This window comes from Furipterus horrens, unplaced genomic scaffold (assembly GCF_987537825.1).
Source record: "Furipterus horrens unplaced genomic scaffold, mFurHor1.1.pri manual_scaffold_12, whole genome shotgun sequence".
NCBI lineage: Eukaryota > Metazoa > Chordata > Mammalia > Chiroptera > Furipteridae > Furipterus > Furipterus horrens.
The window spans coordinates 85544271-85558370 of record NW_028327182.1 but is presented as its reverse complement, the minus strand read 5'-3'; the positions used below and the strand labels follow the sequence as shown (position 1 = coordinate 85558370).

At 43.5% G+C, this 14100-nt stretch overlaps 1 protein-coding gene across 3 annotated transcripts in view; it reads left to right on the top strand.

Moving 5' to 3' along the window:
• LOC149996539 (rho GTPase-activating protein 7) overlaps positions 1-13674 on the top strand; it is a 349033-nt gene extending 335359 nt beyond the window's left edge. For 2 of the 3 annotated variants that reach the window (XM_090258851.1, XM_090258852.1), the window contains exons 6-14: positions 131-307; positions 3364-3523; positions 3644-3842; positions 5395-5608; positions 7302-7416; positions 7959-8177; positions 8955-9172; positions 9912-10085; positions 10862-13670. In XM_090258851.1, the coding sequence (XP_090114977.1) occupies positions 131-307; positions 3364-3523; positions 3644-3842; positions 5395-5608; positions 7302-7416; positions 7959-8177; positions 8955-9172; positions 9912-10085; positions 10862-10982 (1597 nt within the window). In that variant the 3' untranslated portion in view covers positions 10983-13670. Of the gene's footprint in view, positions 1-130; positions 308-3363; positions 3524-3643; positions 3843-5394; positions 5609-7301; positions 7417-7958; positions 8178-8954; positions 9173-9911; positions 10086-10861 lie in introns of all 3 variants that reach the window. The other variant, XM_090258850.1, reaches the window with a different exon arrangement.
• The last annotated feature ends 426 nt before the right edge of the window (positions 13675-14100 follow it).

The window sequence follows — 14100 nt, the reverse complement described above, 5'->3', positions numbered from 1 at the left end:
TTATATTATTTTCAAAGTTGAGTTCTCTTGGTTGCTGAGATAAGATGCCGGTGAGCGGCCCATCGCTGACCTCGTGACTACCTGCGAAAAGCCGTGGCCTCCCTGACTTTGCCCCGCTGTTCCCTCGCAGGCCCAGGCTGAGGTGGCACAGTTTCCAGAGCTCTCATCGGCCCAGCCTGAGCTCGGTCTCACTGCAGATTAACTGCCAGTCCGTGGCCCAGATGAACCTGCTGCAGAAGTACTCGCTCCTCAAGCTCACTGCCCTGCTGGAGAAATACACACCTTCTAATAAGCATGGCTTCAGCTGGTAAGAGTTTAAACCGCTCCGTGAACGGTAACTGGAGATGCTCTCGGTCCGCTCCCGAGGCTGTCTCTGCACTGAGTATGTGACAGTTCTATCCTTGTATTATCTCTAGCCTACCGTCCTCATTCGGTCCCTCTCTGCCTTGTCGAGGCCAGGATTGGTTGATGAGTTTTCAGCTCTCCAGGTGATGAGTTGTCAGAATGCATCACTCTCCCATCGAATTGCGCAGACGCCTCCTTCCCAGAGACAGGAATAGCCCAGCACATGTTGATATATGTACAGTGTCAGATCATATGAGCTCTGTCCAGAAGGTACCAGCCATGTAATATGAAAAGTAGAGACATTTATTAAAGAAGATGCAAGATACAGGAAACATCATGCATAGGAGGATGCCTCAGGCCCCTTCACAGTAGGTCCCTTGGGACCTCACGCAGTTCTCCCAGTTGCCATCAGCTGCCCTGTTGTGTTTTCCTGGATCTCATCGAAGACCTGAAATCTCTTTCCTTTCTAAGGTGATTTTAGTTTTGGAAAAAGCCAAAAGTCACAGGGTGCCAAATCTGGGCTGTAAGGGGGCTGAGTCACCTGGGTGATTCGACCTTTCCCAAAAAAACTCAGCATGAGACGTGATGCATGAGTGGGCACATTGTTGTGATGAAGCTGCCAATCACCAGTTGTCTATAGCCATGGCCTTCTGAATCATCTGAATAGTTTCCATGGAGGAATGTTCAAGTTTAATGCAAAATCTGATGCAGAGTCATTGCTCTACTCACTCAGTCATTTTGAATGTGACGACCACACAGTACACACGCTCTGTCAAGGGTGCCTACTACCCCCACTGACTAGGACAGTGAAGTCATTGTTCACACATGCGCAGTCCAGTCCACTCTCCTTGGCTGCCAGTTTCTATTGATGTCACGCAAACCATTCTTGTTATATTAATAATAGCTGGACTTTTTCTGGACAGACCCCATATTTTAGAAAGAATGAGAGAAAAATGTTTAGATCTTTAAGATATTATGAGACAGACTTTAAAATGCTTCAGTGTATAGTACGTGGCTTTAGACTCCTATTGTATGTTTTCTGAAAGCTTTTTAATGTGACTGTTTATAGCATCACTCAAAAATTTCTCTGTGCTAAAGATTTTAGGTTACGTTTTTTTCCACCAAAGACTTTTATACTGTGATTAATAAATCTAAGGAACTCACTAGTCTAAGATGTTATAGAGTAAAATATGCATGAAGGTGAAGATTATCAGATGTACTGTCCATAATTACTTACAGAAATGCAGCCCTTGGTATATGACTATTGAGCTGGATGGGTCATGGGTATGACCTATTAGGTGCCTATCTGAATTTTTTTTACTATCAGTGCAAAACAGAGAAATGTCTCTCGATTGGCATGCCAGCGCATTCCACAGTGTCAGCTGGGAACCCTTAAGTCTTTTCACTAATCTGAGTGTTTACTATCCAATTGCACAACTACTGTTTTTGCTAAAAATGGGTTAGCAACCTATTTCGTTAGCAGTGCTCTGTTAGCAAGCCAGAGTTGCCTGAGAGTCAGTGGAGCAGCGTAGCTGGGCTTGCCTCTCCCCAGGACTCGTAGTGAGTTTAACTTCACCATCAAAGCACCTCCTGTTCAAAGGCCGTTATTATGTGAGCCTTGCTAAATACAGAAGTTGTTTGTTCTGAATGACAGAAATAAGTATTGACCGGTTTATCCCCACATGCTTCAGATTCTCAGTGGAGATCGTAATGTGTTCTTTGCACATTCCGCTGCTGGGCTTTTCTCCTCCGACAAAGCAAGTATTATACACACTTATAGCCTTGACACAGTACACTTAACTGTATGGCAATACAAATTTGGCCCTGCGTTTCAGTTTTACCTTTCCTAGAGCTATAAACAGTACCATGCCGTGGTTGTGGGTCAGTACTCAGAAGTCAAGGCAGTCTGTCTCCTGCCATGTTCCTCTGTGCGCAGAGTCATATTTCCCTGCTGGCTATTTAAAACTCCATATTTTACATTCTCATTTCTGAGTTGTCCACCCCCTTCCCACCAAACCCTCAAGAATCTGAAAGCCCGTAATACTTTTTGAGTTCTGGTCAGTTTTTCCAGTGAGTCAAAACCAAATGTAAAAGCCTCACATTGTGGGATCCGTGGAGTAGGGAGAAATTCGACACAGAATTCTTTTCCTGTTAGTCCTGGCCCTTTCTTGTCTCATTCACAGAGGTCGTTTGTAGAGCGTGACAGCGTTAAATGAGTGACAGTAGTTTCCTGCTGTTGCATGTACCGCGGGGGCTGGACCTGGTTTTAGGACTCCAGGGGGCAGGGGCCAGGCTACAAAACCCCCTTGTTCTTCTCCGTCTTCATTTAGACACCTGAAGATGTTAAATTCTCCAGGCTCATCAGCTGGAGAATCTGTTTGACTTCAGGTCATTAGCTTGGCCCCATTGTTAAGCTCTGGGGTTGCTTGTTCTTTGTTTGACCAACATCATGTGTTTGCTCTTTGATCATCCATCCTTACCTGATCCTTTTTACCCCAAACACTTTGGTTCTCATCAAGAACTTAAAAATGACTCCTATCCGTTTTCACGACAAAAGGGGACTTGTTTTCAAGCTCTGTCATGAAGCACCTAATTAAGGTCTTGCATGTCGTTTTCTGCTTCTGTTCCTATTATGCCGCCCTTTTATAAGGAAGCCCACCAGTTCCCTTGAGAATATAGACCCAGTTCCCAGGGTTAACAGTGGAAAGAGAATCCCCACCTGTGGAAATGTGACTGGTCTCACGGCCCCGGTTCTGAGAAGGTCTGTAACAGCGCTGTCCAACGGAGCTGTCTGGGGTGAGGAGCACAGTCCAAGATGGTAGTTACTGGCCACCAATGGCTAATGAGTGCTTGAAATGTGGCTAATACAACTCAGGAACTGATTTTCTAACTTAAATTTAAATGTAAATAGCCACCTTAGTAGCGCCGATCTAGGGCCCACAGGGTTTCCCTGCAGGGAGGGACAACAGTAGACAGACAAGTAAACATATCATCTTCCCACCAATGTTCTTTAAATAGGGCTGTGCCCAAGTTCATGAAAAGGATCAAGGTTCCAGACTACAAGGACCGGAATGTGTTCGGGGTCCCTCTGACAGTGAACGTGCAGCGCACAGGACAGCCCCTGCCCCAGAGCATCCAGCAAGCCATGCGCTACCTCCGCAACCATTGCCTGGATCAGGTGAGAGCTGCTGCCTGCCGGTTCCACCCAGTCACAGGAGCTCAGATGCATGCTTCCTCTTTTGGTTCTGCAGGGAAGACGTTGCTTTCATCTTGACACTTCATGTTTTTCTTCCAACAGGTTGGGCTCTTCAGAAAATCGGGTGTCAAATCCCGGATTCAGGCCCTGCGCCAGATGAATGAAAGTACCATAGAGTGTGTCAGCTATGAGGGGCAGTCCGCCTATGATGTGGCCGACATGTTGAAGCAGTATTTTCGAGATCTTCCCGAGCCACTAATGACCAACAAACTCTCGGAAACCTTCCTGCAGATCTACCAATGTAAGTGTCCTTGGATCTCCACCCTGTTGTTGGAAGTGGGAAAGAATGGGGCTGGCTGCCACCCCTAGCTCCCATTGATGTCATTCTGTAGGACCCACCTGATGGCCTCCTTGTTGATGGAACAGGTTTCTGTATATCTATGAAATAATGCATGAAGAAATTTCCCTGGTCACCCTTCTTTCTCTAATGGCTGAAGCAACGGTACATTTTTACATCCTGATCCCAGAGCTTATTCTTTCATTGCTTCCTAGAACAGGGTTATCTAAGGAGCTTAAAAGGACAGGTACAAAGCTCTCTCTTTCTCCACCTCCTCTCTGGAAATTCCAATCGCTTCACATCTCTCCGGCAGGACCTGTTGTGTTTAAAATTTCACAGGTGTCTGAGTGTTTTGTCTTGATGTAAAATGAATAAATAATCTTTTTCTGTTATTCATCTCGGCTTCTGCCAGACATACTTGGGAAAACAATACCCATGCCCTTCTCACTTTTAAGTAACGCTTAAAGCAAACAGTTATCTAAATTAATGATCAAGATCAGGATTATAGCTTTTACAGCCATGTGTTTTTCTTGGCTCAGTTTAGTATTACAGCAATGTAATTTGAAAGCAGCTTCTCTCCGAGCTCAGATTGTCTCGAGCCAGTGCGTTAGACTTTATTTTATGAGAAATGGAGCTGGTCTGGATTATTTCATTATTTGTTTCATCCTTTCAGATTTTATGAAAACACAGGTCACATTTTCCCCACCAAGGTATTTGTTATGTATTGTAACCATGGAGCTGTTTAATCAGTGTGTCCTATGGAGCTGCGTTTGAGTGACTTGATTTTTCCACCACATGCCTTTTTAAAAGAGAGATTTGCCTGGAAAGGGAGACCTGAAGTTTGGGTTCAGGGTTTCCACATGTGTATTAGTTTATGGGTCTAGTTCTCAAGCATGTATTTTTATAATAGCCTCTCAGTGGGCTTTCTAAAACTTAAAGAAATCATTAGTCAAATATTTCTGTCATTTAAATTGACTGAATATTTGAGCGGCTTCCTTTTCCCATTTCAGGAATAAGCAGATCGGTTAAAATTATGAGAGTCCCCAGAGATACTGAACATTTTGTAGGAAAGCCTGAGAATCTCGGTTGTTACCCTTTTATGCATCTCTTAGATAAGATTTTTCATAGAAACTGAACAAAAGCATACGTGTATAATATTTTCAGTAATTGAGAATGGCACATTAGGGATTTCTAAAAAGCACTTCGGAAAGAAAAGGTGTTCTGAAAACTAAACAAACAGGCCTCATCTGGAGTTGAACTCTGAGGTGGATTCAGGAGCATACTGGCATTGTGGGTGTTTAAAATATTTTAGCTCCTCCACCGGCAGGAAATGCTTGAGGGTGGTGACGCTGGCGCAACCCTAATTTCTTCCATATTAACCTCGAGTACACTTTCTGCAAGTGCTTGTTCAGGACTGGGCTGAGGTCTTTGATGCTGCTCTGTTTGCTTTGGGACGTTTCCTTGCAATGTACATGGAAAATCACTGAGCTGACGGGAAAATGCTGGTCTTGTGCAGATGTGCCCAAGGACCAGCGCCTCCAGGCGATCAAGGCCGCCATTATGCTCCTGCCCGATGAGAACCGGGAGGTGCTACAGACGCTGCTTTATTTCTTGAGTGATGTCACGGCCGCCGTGAAAGAGAACCAGATGACTCCGACCAACCTGGCCGTGTGCTTAGCGCCTTCCCTTTTCCACCTCAACACCTTGAAGAGAGAGAATTCTTCCCCCAGGTACGAGTCTGAGGGGATGTGTGTCCTTCTTCAGCCTGAGGCCGCCTCGTTTTTCTTCTAAGGTTGTTCCCATGGTCTTGGGATCCATACTTGTGTCAAGCACAGAGGAGTTGGACCATATTCCTTCACCACCTACATACCTCTCCTGCCTCCTGCCTCCTTTCTTAGCCCTGGGGGTATGACTTCCTGAACAATCTAGTTATAGGGGAGGGATAGTAGGGTCCATTCTTCGCCAGGGTAGGTGTTCACCCCCATAACCTTGTCATCACGTCCTCTGCCAGCAAAGACACACAGATTCACTGAACAGCTGGGTGGGGGGTGGGAGCCCTGCTGCCTTGGCTTCTGCATGGCCAGCAAACCCAAGCTCCTTGCAAGGAAGTAGCTGGGTCTGGAAAGAACTAAGGATAAGGTGGGAGCAGCTGTAGAAGAAGTGGGAGAATCTGGGAAATAAAAGCTGATATTGGCCCCGGGCTTATTTCGTCCCAGTCACGGGACTGCACCCTTGACATTCATTAAATTCTCGTTTAATCCTCGTAACAATCGTAGGAGGTGATGATAACAGTATTATCTGTTTCACAGAAGAACCAAGTGGGACTGCGGGGAAGGTCAGTTAAATAAGGGGAAGGTCAGTTAGGTAACTAGCTGGCCCATGTCTAAAAGAAATGTCAGAGCAGGTTGGAGCTCCTGACTTGTGTGAATATTTCACAAAAAGGCCTCCTAGTGGTGTGTGTGTTGAAAGAGTCACTAACTGCACTCCCCCACATGCCAAACCCATCCAGCTGATGCTCTTTCTTCAGCTCCAGAGAAACCTGACAAATATTTCTTAGCTAGGAGCTTGGGACCTCGCTGTGCTTACGGGAAGTAGCTTTGCTTCTGATAGTCAAGCAGAGCTTCAATATCAACTAGTTCCGACTGCTGAGGAAGCATTCCAGCTTCAGTGGGGTGGAGAACAGAGGTGTGCAGAGAGATCAGATAAGATGAAGGCCCTTCAGGACACAATGGATTTTCCCCTCACCTTTGGGAGGGGCCCTGTTTATTCAAGCCGGGAAGAACAATAACACTATTTGCCCCAGAGTCAACGTCAAACCGCCTCTCACCCACCACAGACCCCCGGAGCTGCCTTTCTTCCTCCCACCTCGCATGTATAAGCTGCCCTATTGACATAAGAACCTATTAAAGTGATAGCTTTAAATGGCCTAGATTTCACTGAAAACAGTGTTTTTTGTGGTTTTTGTGTGTTGTTGATAAAACTGAAAAATTCTAGTGGCTAAAGTAAAGCTCTCTTTTTCAAAGTCTTTTAGGAGATCATTTATAATATTTAATTTTATTTTTTCTTAAAAATTTTATTTATTTATTTTTAGAGAGAGAGGAAGGGAGGGAGAAAGAGAGGGAGAAAAACATCGATGTGAGAGAGATACATTGATCGATTGCCTTCCTCATGCCCCCATCCAGGGACTTGGCCCACAGCCCAGGCTTGTGCCCTGACTGGGAATCGAACCAGCAACCTTTCGTTTTGCAGGCTTCCTCTCAATCCACTGAGCCACACCAGCCAGGGCTGAAGCTCTCTTAAACCTTTAATGACAAATGGGATCCAGTGAAATGGTTTATTTCTCTCTTTTGGGTTTCCTCAACTAACACACTGATTTAAAAACATAAATATTTGAATCTTTCCTCTCCTGTTTTTTCTGCCTAGGGTAATGCAAAGAAAACAAAGTTTGGGCAAACCAGATCAGAAAGATTTGAATGAAAACCTGGCTGCCACTCAAGGGCTGGCCCATATGATTGCTGAGTGCAAGAAGCTTTTCCAGGTAAGGAGTTGGGAAATTCTGTTGTTTGTTAAGGATAGTGTGAATAGGAACAAAGTCTTAAGTGCAATATTTGTTCATACCTTACCAAAAGATCATTTCCCCAACTGAAGATTATATATATAACCCAAGAGTGTCATTATATATAACATATAAACTCAGTAGAGTTAGTACATGTACTGAAATTGCCTACTTCCATACCCACTAAAAAAGCAACAAATGATCTGGAATAAATTCTGTATATATGAAATGTGTCTTCATCTATGTAAGCCCTATTTTAGTCACTTATGCTGCTACTGTGACTTTTCAAAGATACCTTACATGATAATAAGCTGCGTAGATGCCTTTTTAGGGAGATTGTTTGTATCCTCATGATACCATGTGAGGTGGGCAGGGACTTCCTCCATCTATTGGAAACAGGGCTGGACTTCATGCACCCCCTTGAGGATCCCGCCCATTGTTTCTGCCCTGACACTTCCATTGATGGGCAACAAGAATGTGTACAGGTAGACCAACCTCCTTTTGGTCTCTTGTGTCCCTCGCAGGTTCCTGAGGAAATGAGCCGATGTCGCAATTCCTACACCGAACAAGAACTGAAACCCCTCACTCTGGAAGCGTTAGGACACCTTTGTAATGACGAATCAGCTGACTACCAGCACTTCCTCCAGGACTGCATGGACAACCTATTTAAAGAGGTCAAAGAGAAGTTTAAAGGTTGGGTCAGCTACTCTACGTCTGAGCAGGCTGAGCTGTCCTATAAGAAGGTAAGTCATCTGTCTCGCTGTCATCAGCCGGTTGAACTCCAAGGGTCAGAACTTTGGTTCATCAGCAGTGAGACCCTGTTACCCATACAGCTCTCCCCGTGGGGGGCCTGGCACCCATTACCTTTCTTATAGAGCTGGCCAGCCAGGTATTCAGATTCCTCAGGTCAGAGTGGAAACCAGCCCAGTGAGGAATCAATTCCACTTCCACAGAATCGTACTCAACTTCCCCAGAACATTTTGCTAGTGGTATGGGGCTTTAAGATTTTATGTAACCTGCTTAGATTTTTCCATAATTTCGTCAGAATCCCCTTGCACACTCTTGGCCCTTTAATGAGCAGGCGACGCTTGGGGGAGAAATTAACTTGATGGGACTGAAAGCCCTGTGAGGGCAAACGCATGTTGTGTGGCTTAGCAGGATAGGCCCATAACAGGTATTTGTTGATACTGTCTCTCCCACCCTAAAAAGAAAGAAACCATGAGCACAGTCTGGATGGCCATGCAGGCGTAGGGGTGCAAATAAAGGATCCTCCCTCATTGTATTGACCCTACCCAATATGGGTCCCAGGAAAACAGATGGAACAATTTTGACCTGATGTGACACCGGCGATTCTGTTCACTTGGGCCTACCCGCCCATATACTCAGTAATGGCAGCCTGTTCAAGCCATAGACGATAATTAGCTTCTAAACAGATGTCCATGTATCTGGCTAGCAATCTGCCTTCGAAGTCTAGGCGTGTGTGAATTGTCTTAGCACTGAAAAGTACATGCATTTACCAGGTGAGCGAAGGACCCCCTCTAAGGCTTTGGAGATCAACCATCGAAGTCCCTGCCATGCCTGAGGACATCTTAAAGCGCCTACTTAAAGAGCAGCACCTCTGGGATGTAGACCTGTTGGATGCAAAAGTGATTGAAATCCTGGACAGCCAAACTGAAATTTACCAGTACGTCCAAAACAGTATGGCTCCCCATCCTGCTCGGGACTACGTTGTTCTGAGGTAAGATCTTCCAGGTTGATTATTGCAGCAAGGATGAGCCTGTGTGTCCCTGAATATTATAAGATGGTAAAATTACTTAAAGTAGAATGTGTGTCTCCATAAAAGTGTTGAACACATGCAGATATTGAATACATATCTACTTTTATTCCAATAGCGGTTCATCCCTGAAATGGTTTGGACTGTTTTGGAATTGAGCTCTCGGCCAGAGAGGCTCATTCGGTTGAATATGCTTATTGGTGGCAGATTTTTGCCCTCTTTAAGACTGACGGTCTTTTTAGAAATAGCTAAGGATGCATAAGCCAGGAACTAACATTTGGGTTCCCAGGGAGCTGTGTTTAAAGCTGATTTATATCTAATTCCTAATTCTCTGGAGATGTTATTGAAAGAGGAATTCCAAAAATCTTTAAGGAATTGTCATATCATTAGTCCAGAACTTTCCAACAGAGCAGCACTCATTTAGACGTTCTTGCTCTGTTACAGTTGTGAAGTGTAAGAATGGTTTTCGGTCACACTTCAGGTTGGTTCTCTTTGAAAGAACTGACTGTGAGTATCTGCACCCACTGGCAAAGAGGCTCTGTCCACGTGTCACTTAAGAGTCCTTGCACAGCAGTTCACGGGGTGCCGTCTCACAGGGCTCGGCCACCCATCCTGTCCCTCAGCCGTCTCTTAAGAGTGAGGCCCCATTTTCAATTCGGCGTCCAGGAAGTGTTATATTTTCCCTCTGGTTTTGCCTCTGCAGGACATGGAGGACTAATTTACCCAAGGGGGCGTGTGCCCTGCTACTCACATCAGTGGACCATGACCGGGCCCCTGTGGTGGGCGTGCGGGCCAATGTGCTCCTGTCCAGGTATCTGATCGAGCCCTGCGGGTCAGGGAAGTCCAAGCTCACCTACATATGCAGAGCTGACTTAAGGTACGTTCCGATTCGGGCTTCCTGACATGGTGACGGTCGTGAAGACGACAGAGACTTTTTGTCTGAGGTGAAGAATGGATGGTTTAAATGAATACATGGGGTATCTTGATTACTCTGTGAAAAGCCATGCCTCCTAAATAACACCTTCATGTTTCCTGGCCTTTGGATACCACTTCCTAATTTTGATTCTTTAGAAAATATGGCCCTGAAGTGATGTGGATATTGTGGTTCTGCCATGCACTTAAAGCCACCGGAAATGAGAGTCTGAAGTAGCAAGCAGAGGTTCCTCATTTTAGTCAAAGGTGTCTGAATACTGTGATGCTGCCCCTTTAGTAATTAATCAGGCCTTGTATTCTTTACTATAGATCAATGTTTACTAGTATCAGAAAATCGGTGAAATGCAGCATTACAGACAAAAAAAAGGAAAAAAAGAACCTCTGAAAGCTCTTTTCAAAGTGGCTCTCATGTTAAATAAATTCTCACTTGATATCTTTACATCTCGGTCTTTCTGCAAGGATCTGTGTGCTTTCTTGCTGTTCTATATGCCAAACCTTTCCCTGAGCAGTTTTACTCAATATCTGTGTTCAGTCTGTAGTTTCCTGAGAAATTTACAGTTCCCAGGGTGTAGCAGAGGTCCAGATTACCTGGAATCACTAAGGGGATCTTTACTTACGCATCATGCCTTTCAAGAAATGGAAGTACGCTTGAAACGCCCTTCGGCTTGTCTCGGGGCTTTCCGACTTGAAGACTTCACCTTCTCTTCCCTTCTGTTCTAGGGGCCACATGCCAGAGTGGTACACGAAATCCTTCGGACATCTGTGTGCTGCTGAAGTTGTGAAGATCCGAGACTCTTTCTGTAGTCAGCACACTGACACCAAAGACCCCAAATCCAGGTGATCACGGAGGCAGAGCAGCTGTGTCCACCGTCTGGGTGTTTGTTTCTAGAACCCTCGCCAGGCCGCGGGGCAACGGGCTCTGGGTCTAATCCTGAAACCAAACTACACGTTGGAGTATAGGAATTGACTAGCGATTTGATACATTTTAAAGCTGCTTCCTGTTTGTCGAAGGTCTGTATTATAGATCTTGACTGGAATATATAAGACTGTGCAAAAAAAAAATGTATTCTTATACAAATTGCTTCTGAGAAGCAAAACACTATAAATACATTGCGGAAGAAATGAAGATATTTCATTCTCTTGTGATATTGGTGTATGTGTACCTATGTCATTTTATTTGCAACGTGTTGAGGGACTGGCGTATCCACTGGAATAGTTGGTACTCTTTGACATGTTTTCTCACTGAGATGAGCAGAGAAAGGTTTGCACAGAGAAGTGTGTGTATGTTTGCTTGTTGCTGGTTGAATGGCATAGATGTAGAAGGCGGGGTGCAGTGTCTGGCACACTGAGATGCTTCCAAGAAGGATATTGATGCATCAGGTTCAGTTTAACCTGGAATATCTGACTACCCATGGATCCATCCAGAAAGAGAACCCATTTATTCTGGGAGGTTGGACAGCCTACCCTTGTCAGTTTTTTGTTTTTTGTTTTTCCTAGTTATTTAAAAGAATCCTCTATCAAACTCTTCCTTACCTGAAAAGTAATCGTAGTAAATTTACTCAGATATCCCATTTCAAACACAGTTTATCTCTAGCCCTGATTGCAAATAGTGACATTGTTTTTAACCAGGATAGGTTAGTTAAGTGATGAGAACTCCCCCTTACTGGTGCCAAAGCAGTTTTGCTTTGGTTTTTCTGAAAAGTTGAAATGTAAAAACTAAACACTCTATCACTTATTCCTGAATCAAGCATCAAAACGTTTCACTTGTTGCAATTCTGTGCATTTTCCTGTTTATAACAGAACCTCTTTAAGACACACTATGTATAAGAACAGAGGAAACTGTATGTCTCCAGGAAATCCCTGTTAATTTAACCCAACCAGAAAGGTTTTTTGTAAATTGTCCTGAACAGCATTTCTGAAAGCTGAACAGATTGATTAATTGGATTACCCTTAATAACAAATAGGTTTTCTGGTTTTGATCTTGTTTTTGCTTTGTTTTCCCTATATTTTCTTTTCTTTTATAGTGATGCTCTTGGAATATATTTTAGTGGTAATGGCAAATAGTTATCATAGTGAAAAAACAGAAATGAAAGGTATCGCACAGTTTTTTGGAAGGGTGGTCTTTATCTGGGCTTGACTGTATGGTAAAGATTGACTTAAGAGACAGTATTAGTGAATTTATTTAGTATGGATCAAAGTGAATAATGTATGATCAAAGTGAATAATGTATGAGTGAGAGTCGTGGAAGGATTTTTCTTTTGTTATAACAGAATTTAGTTACCATTGTCAGTATTATTTCAAAGATTCTTTGCAGAATGGGCGGGAACAGATTAGAGTGTTAAAATTTGAGTATTTTGGATATCAGTGTTCCTCATGAAGATATACTTGTATATTCAACTTTTAATGGCTTTCAGATTTGTAAGATTATATGTTGTATATACCATCCTATTAAGACACATGTACACATGTCTACTGTGCTTTCAAACATAGATTAAGCATGACGAAGATTATTATTTAAAATATACTTGTATTTATACCTCAGATAATCTTTTGGGTTTTGTACCTCAAGGCTTTTTTTTTTCCTAATGTAAATACACTTTACATAAATGCAGTCTTAAGAGAAAATAAATAAATAAAGGAAGAGGTTTATCATGTGCTCTGTATCTGTACAGAATATAATCGATAAATGCACTATTAAATGTTGAAGGGAAAAGTCTGGCCTGCTCTCCTGTGTATTGCATCTCATCCCCACCCTGAAAACCACGGACGGCAAGGCATGTCATTCTAGCATCAGCCAAAGTGAAAAACGTAGGGCCGCTGAAGGAAAAAATCAGACTGCAGATCATTCCAAGGCCAAACCGCAGCTGAGCCACTGGCTAACAAACAGGAAGCCCCGGAGAAGGTCCGGGAAGCATGGAGGTGCACTCTGAAGGCTGTGAGGAAGTGATGCTGAGAAAGCTACAAGAACAAGCAACAGCTACAGAAAGATGCTCAGAAGCAAAGCCAAGGTCACCGACTCATTCCACAAAAGGTCTCTTTCCCGCTGTTTGGCTTTCCTGTTGAAAGGATTTCTTCCATTTTTGACAGGAGGAGATTTCAAAGGATGTGAACATTTGCAAGAACTCTGCTTACGTGACCTAGAGTGATATTGCCACAATTTACTTACTAATTGTGATTAACGGCCTAGATTGTAAACTCTTTGAGGGCAGGGCTCTTTTCCTGCACATCTTTATACACCCCTGCAGCAGCTTTCAGTGTTTTGTACTTGTAGGCACCTAATAAATTTATTATTTGCTAAATGGGATTGATGGAATTAGCTTCTGTTATTTGAAAAGGGAGAGAATCAAGGATGCCACCTGTCTTAAGTCCTCACTTTGGCTCATCACTGCCCATCTTGAGATTGAAGAGACTGGAAATTGTTAAACCATATGGATGGAACCTTAAACTAGCAAAGATGCATAGATACTCTATGTAGATATGGGTGCTGGCTAAATTTGAGTTCTTTGTGATGTAATTTTAACCAATCAAACTTCTCAGATAAAATGTGATACTGATGTTAGAAGTGGTTTGATTATTGACAAATACAGTAACCCCTCTATATCGAGGTTCACTTATCGTGCCCTCACTGTACCGTGGGATTTTTAAAATATTTAATTACTTATCACGGATTTTTCACTATATCGCGGGATTTTGCGGTACTGTATACATATGTTGTTAAAGTTCGTAGGTTTAAGAGTGTAGAATAAATGTAAGGTTCCTACTTCACTGGGGGGTCTGGAATGTAATACCCGTGATAAGTGAGGGAATACTGTATTCACTGTGGGCACAGAAAAGGGGAATAATCTAACTTCATTATAATTTTTAAAAAGACACACCCAGACTGAAGGCTTTTTAAAAATGTGTTTCTGCCTCCAGACCTGGTTTCTGCAGGGCTGAAGGAAATCCAAATGTCTTAGGCC